Source organism: Cynocephalus volans, chromosome 7 (assembly GCF_027409185.1).
Source record: "Cynocephalus volans isolate mCynVol1 chromosome 7, mCynVol1.pri, whole genome shotgun sequence".
NCBI classification, from domain to species: Eukaryota; Metazoa; Chordata; class Mammalia; order Dermoptera; family Cynocephalidae; genus Cynocephalus; species Cynocephalus volans.
Genome location: NC_084466.1, coordinates 81,571,142 through 81,577,141, shown reverse-complemented (window position 1 = coordinate 81,577,141; position 6,000 = coordinate 81,571,142). Strand labels below are relative to the sequence as shown.

At 42.8% G+C, this 6,000-nt stretch overlaps 1 protein-coding gene across 1 annotated transcript in view; it reads right to left on the bottom strand.

Moving 5' to 3' along the window:
* Positions 1 to 298: 298 nt before the first annotated feature.
* FLT1 (fms related receptor tyrosine kinase 1) overlaps positions 299 to 6,000 on the bottom strand; it is a 163,837-nt gene continuing 158,135 nt past the window's right edge. The window contains exons 28-30 of the mRNA XM_063103564.1: positions 5,590 to 5,674; positions 3,699 to 3,793; positions 299 to 603 (exon numbers count right to left, since the gene is read on the bottom strand). Coding sequence (XP_062959634.1) covers positions 402 to 603; positions 3,699 to 3,793; positions 5,590 to 5,674 — 382 coding nt within the window. The 3' untranslated portion in view covers positions 299 to 401. The remainder of the gene's footprint in view (positions 604 to 3,698; positions 3,794 to 5,589; positions 5,675 to 6,000) is intronic.

Here is a 6,000-nt window from a genome sequence, read left to right as displayed (position 1 = left end):
GCTAGTGACCCCTAGAGCTACAGGGCCTGTTGCCCCCTGGTTCTAGGGCTACGGGCCTGGCCCAGTGCAGTCTGTGTTGTATCTCCTGAATCCTAGTCCTGCGTGCCCTGAGTCTCGGGGGGTGGAACAGGTAAGTCATTGGGCTTAGAAAAGATTTCTCTAGCACAGTGAGTAATATGAGGATTTAGCAGTGGTGGTCTTCACTTGTCACTATTGCTCTACTTATCTGGGGTTACATTCTTGTTAGTCAAAAAAAAAAAGCACTATTAAAAATCACAAAAAGCAGCTGGCTCCTGTGGGAAGATAAAGGTGTAAACTTATATGCATAATACTGGCAGAAGCTGGTATTCTGGGGTTATAAATACACATGTGCTTCTAGAAATAAGGCTGTGTGTCAAACTTTAGACAGGTGGAGTGGAGTAGAAGACCACTGAGTTGTAGTCTGGGGGAGGAGAGCAGCACGAAATCTTCTTCTCCAGCTCGGAGTTGTCGTATGTAAACCTGCGCTTGCCTTTGTTGACGTGCCCGCAGCTGGAGCGGCAGAAGCTGGGCCCGGTGAGCTCAGAAAGCCCTGACTCCTTACTTTTACTGGTTACTCTCAAACTAAAGAAAGAAAAGAAAAAAATCAAATGTACAAAATTGGTTTCTTGAAGACAAACACTAAAATCCACTCTTTCTTAGTGGGTCATTTCTTCATACTATCCTAGAGTTATTGGCTACTGAAACCCTTCTGAATCTTTGGTCAGATTTTCTTCTAAAGCTGCACACTGCCTCCCTAGTACCAGATTGGTGTCACTGGGCAGAAAAATGCATTCCAGTAGCTGGGGGTAGAATGTATGATTTGATCATGCAAATCCATAATTCCAGGTGCAAAATAACTCCAGGACTTTGAGACAGCCCTCTCCTACTCTTGGGTCAAATAGCTTCTGTAGTAGGCTGAAAAATGCCCCCTGCACCCCACCCCCGCAAAATCCATGTCAAATCCCTGGAACCTGTGAATATTGCCTTATATGGCAAAATATATGATTAAGCTAAGGATCTTGAGAGGAGGAACTTATCCTAAATTTTCTGGGTGGGCACAATCACATACATCCTCATGTAAGAGAGGCAGTGGGAGATTCATGACTGTACACAGAGAGGAGAAGGCCACGTGAAGATGGAGCAGAGAGATGCAGCCACAAGCAAAGGAATGCCTGAAGCCACCAAGAAGCTGGAAGAGGTTATAAATGGATTCTTTACCAGAACCTCTGGAGGAAATGTGTTCCTGCCCACACCTTGATTTTAAGACTTCTGGCCTCCATAACTGAGAATAAATTTCTTTTTAAGTCACCAAGTTTGTAGTAATTTGTTACAACAGTCTCAACAAACTAACCGAGCTTTACACACAAAGTACAGTTGTCTCCCTATCATGCTTGTGTTCTAGAAGAGAAAATTTTTTTTTACGTTACGGGATAGTATATCACTAGTAAGGCTCAAGGGTGGAGAAACTTGCTTCTGGGTCCTATATGTTACATCCAGCCTAAGACAGATATGTGATAAAAAAAAATCTTTATCCATATTTGTTTGAATTTTTGGTTTAACAGGAGCTGGGATGAGGGAGAGAACCTCATGAACCACATTAGTTTGGTCTAAACTAACACATCCATGTTTTATATTTTTAGTCTCAGAATAGAGGATACAATTTATGGTTTTCTTTTACAAAGATCTAGATAAAAGCAGACACCCATTTTCTGAAGTGTTCCAAAGTAGGAAGCAAAAGAGCATGTTATCCATCCTACTTTCTCCTTTTATCCATTTATTCCTCATCAGTGTCCTGTAATCTGCTATGACTCAACTCTGGTACCATCCTCTGCTCATGTTAAAAGGAAACAAACGTGCAGATGTTTGTATGGGAATGTCCCTGTCTTTTCAGTTCACTTCTGGTTGATGAATTGTGCTAAATGTATCATTTGGAGGCATCCATTGCCCTTCTTTGATTTAGATCAGGGTTCAACACACTACAGCCCATGGGCTGGCCACCTTGTTTGTTTTTTATAATGAGAGCTTCACTGAGATATACTTTACATACTATTTATTTAAATAATTCACCTATTTAAAGTTTTTAAGTCAGTGGTTTTTAGTATATACACAAATTGTGCTCACCACAATCAATTTCAGAACATTTTCATCACCCCCCAAACCCACCGCCAGTCTCCTCCTCCCTGTACACACCTAGGCAGCCACTTCACCTACTTTGTCCTTCTAGATTTGCCTATTCTGGAAATCTCATATAAAAGGAATCATGAATATATACTATTTTCTGACTGGTTTCTTTTACTTAGCATAATATTTTCAAGGTTCATTTATGTTATAGCATTTATCAGTAATTCATACTTTTTATTGACAAACGATATTCTATTTTATAGATATACCACATTTTCTTTATCCATTCATCAGTTAATAGACATTTGGGTTGTTTCTACTTTTGGCTATTATGAATAACCTGCTATCAACATTCATGTACAAGTTTTTGTGTGGACAGAAGTTTTTACTTCTCTTGGGTATATACCTAGGAGAGGAATTGCTGGGATGTTGGGTAACTGTTTAACCTTCTGAGCAACTGCTAACGTGTTTTCCAAAGTGATTGCACCGTTCCACCTTTCCATCAGCAATGTATAAGGGTTCCAATTTCTCCACATCCTTGCCTGCAGTGACATTTTTTATTCTAGCCATCCTCATGGGAGTGAAGTGGTATCTCATGGCGGTTTTGCTTTGCATTTCTCTGATGACTAATGATATTGAGCATCTTTTCACATGCTCATTGGCCATGCCCACCTGTTTCTGTAAATAAAGTTTATTGAAACAAGCCATGCCTACTTGCTTATATATTGTCTATGGCTGCTTTTATACTACAATGGCAGAATCAGCCAGTTGTTTACTATCTGGCCTTTTAAGAAAAGGTCTGCTGACCCCTAATTTAGATGAAAGAGGAGCAGGTTCAGCCTTTGAAATAGGGCAGGCATTAGAACCGGGAAAGGAAGGAACATCAGTCAGATAGGCCCAGCCTCTCCCAGTCCAGTGCTATTCCCAGTAGAGACTAGCACAGAGAAGCTGAAGTGACACACAGGGCCAGTGAAGTGAAGCCAGAGCCTAAGTACTTCTGACAATAGTGGCCACAGTATGGAGGGAGAAGCCAACTGACTGACCACGCTGAGGGTCGGTAGAGAAAAGCGTGCTAGGACCAAACAGGAAACAGAAAGTCCTTCATCTAGAAAGGTTGATTTCTCAGGGTGACATGTATAAGGCCTGGAAAACAGTATTGTGAATCTTGCAGAAACCCTGCCAGCCCAGGAACAATAAGGGCCATCATTCTCTCCTGCCCCCGGAAGCCTGTGTCCATCTGCACCACTCACAGATGGGCGTACCAGGCTCCTTTCCACCAGGCACTGTGCTTCGCATGTTTAGACTGCCTATCTCTGTAGGAATTTTCTGCATGTTTTTCCCTCTTAAACCCCCACCTTCCTTCCCAGAGCTTTGTTCTGGGATGTCTGATTTTATGCCCCTTTCTTTCACTTGGGGTGGGGTGGGGAATGCTATTCTGCAATGCTTGAACACTACAGTTCAAGAGGGCAAGAAGCCCTCAACTATCCCCCATTAAACCATCTTTCTGCACACTCCTCCAAACAGTTGATCAGAGAAAAGACACCCAGGTCCCTTACTCAAGCTTCAGTGAGGCCTTGGGTTTACTCTCAGTCCAGGTGAAGCGCTTCAGCAAGGGGGAGGCCAGCAGGCTGCAACTGTCCACCTGGTAATGCTGGCAGGGAAGAAGAAGAAGAAAGGTTACATTCCTGTCTGGGGGATGACACCGGGGTACACCTCTGTCACTCCAGGCTCTGCCCTCACCCTCCACAATCCCTGCCTATAGACACAAAGCATTTTCTCCATATTGGCAACTAAGTCTTGATCAGTTGCAAGAAATGCCCATTCCCAATGACTCTGAGGCTCTTCTTCCTGAAGGTGAAGTACATAAATATAAACAAAAGGGAAAACTGCAGGAAACAGGTCAGCATTTTCCATAGTAAACTTTTATGCAAATTATTGCATAAACATATTAAAAACAATTTTGGCAGATGACAACTGGATACAGATATGCTGTTATTTGGTGACTATGATATGTAACAATTCTGAGGAATTATAAAAACATGTTTCAGTTTTTTTCTTAAAGATTCTGTATAATTTTCAGGTCCCCCTTGGTCATAGTTTTCAGCAATTACATTTCCTCCTTGATTCATCTTTAGCTTTTAGTGTTATGCAGACTTTTTGTTACTCTGTTAATACAGCATGTTCCAGTAAGTATATTCCACACTTTGTTCTTGCCACCCAGGCTCTTACTGGGCTTTGTTCACATCCTTAATTATCAGTAAGCACTTAAGCAAAGAAGTTGTCATAATTCCCCACCGTATTAGGATGGGGAAGATTAAGGTTGAGAGAAATCTGTGTTTTGCTTGGTATTGTTTCCTTGGCCACCCTATAACATCAAGGTCAAGGGTTCAGATCCTTGTACTGGCCAGTTGCCAAAAAACAAACAAGTATTGTTTCCTTGGACTTGAAACCAATGTACCAAGCAGCAAAACAAAATTTCCCTCTACTTTACCTTTGTATTCTGCGGTATATTTGTAATGGTTTTAAAATTTTAAATCATTTTTCCCCTTTATCTGGTGTGTCTGAGAAGGTTTTTATATTTTTTAAGGGTAACTGTGATTGTCTGAAAGCCGCACTGATTGTGTGATCACCTTCACACTGTAGTTGGTCTTCCAGACCCTTTATGAGACATAGTCATCATCAGCGCCTCTCAAACTTTAATCCCTAGGGACCTTTAGGGATCTTGTGACAAGGCGAGGTCTGACTCAGTGGGTGTGGGTGGGTCCTGCATTTCCAGCCTGCTCCCAGTCATGGCAACGTGCTTGTCTGGAGACCACACTTTGAGCACCAGGATCTGCAATACCAGATGTGCGCTCCTGCCCATCCCGCCCCTCCTCCCCTTATTCACTCAATCCCACATCCCAGGGCTTTAAAGAGAACAGCTGCTTGAGGCCTCTTGTTTGCCAGGCTGTACCGGTTGCTTCTCCCAGTGTGGCTGGGTAGGAACATGGCTGTTGAACCTGCACAACCCCGGGGGACGGGGCATAAGGCTTAGGGGGACTTCTTTCAGACTTGAAGCTGCTCTTAAGAGACAGCTCTTTGTTACATCGCAAGGCTCAGCTGCTCACACAGTGAGAGTTCTATTACCCTGACAGCAAGGATGCAGCATTGATAACCAAGAAGCTTAGAAACACACTCTGAAGTTTTCTAAGGGACTAACTTTGTATCAGGCAAGGACTTGTACCCCAGAGTGAATTCTGGTTCATCTTCAAACCATGGAATTCTATGCTCAAATTAGCTCTGCATAGCTAAGTCTAGTTGTCAGTCCCTTTGCCATTGTCATTTCAGCCAGCACTAATTATTGACCCTCACTGACTGAGGGCCATGAGACTACTGGAGTTGGTGTTCAGATGGAGCCTGGCAAAGGGTCTGCTGGGGTGCACTGAGTAGCTTAACTTCATGACTTACATCAAGCATGGAGGTGGCATTTGGTGAAAGTTCTTCAAAGGTTTTGATTCTTTCCAAGCTGATGATTTTGAAGGCGTTTACATATCTAAAGAAGAGGCAGAAAGAATAATCAAGATAAGAAAATATATCCAGCTTTGATTAGTGAAGAGACCGTGGGCACTGTATCCCAGCTAAGATGAACCAAAATATCAGGAGGAATTGTCTAAGTCCTGAGGCTCAACTTTCCTGCCGTGTCCCTCTGGCAATCCTGATGGTAATGCCACTTTCTCCCACAGTTGTCAATTCACATTCCATAGTTTTGAGCAAAACCCCAGAGAGACTCACTCTGGTCTCTTGTGGAATCAGAAAATGCAGGGCCTAGAAGAGACCTGAGACATCATTTGTTTTGAGCGCCCTGTGATAGATACAAAG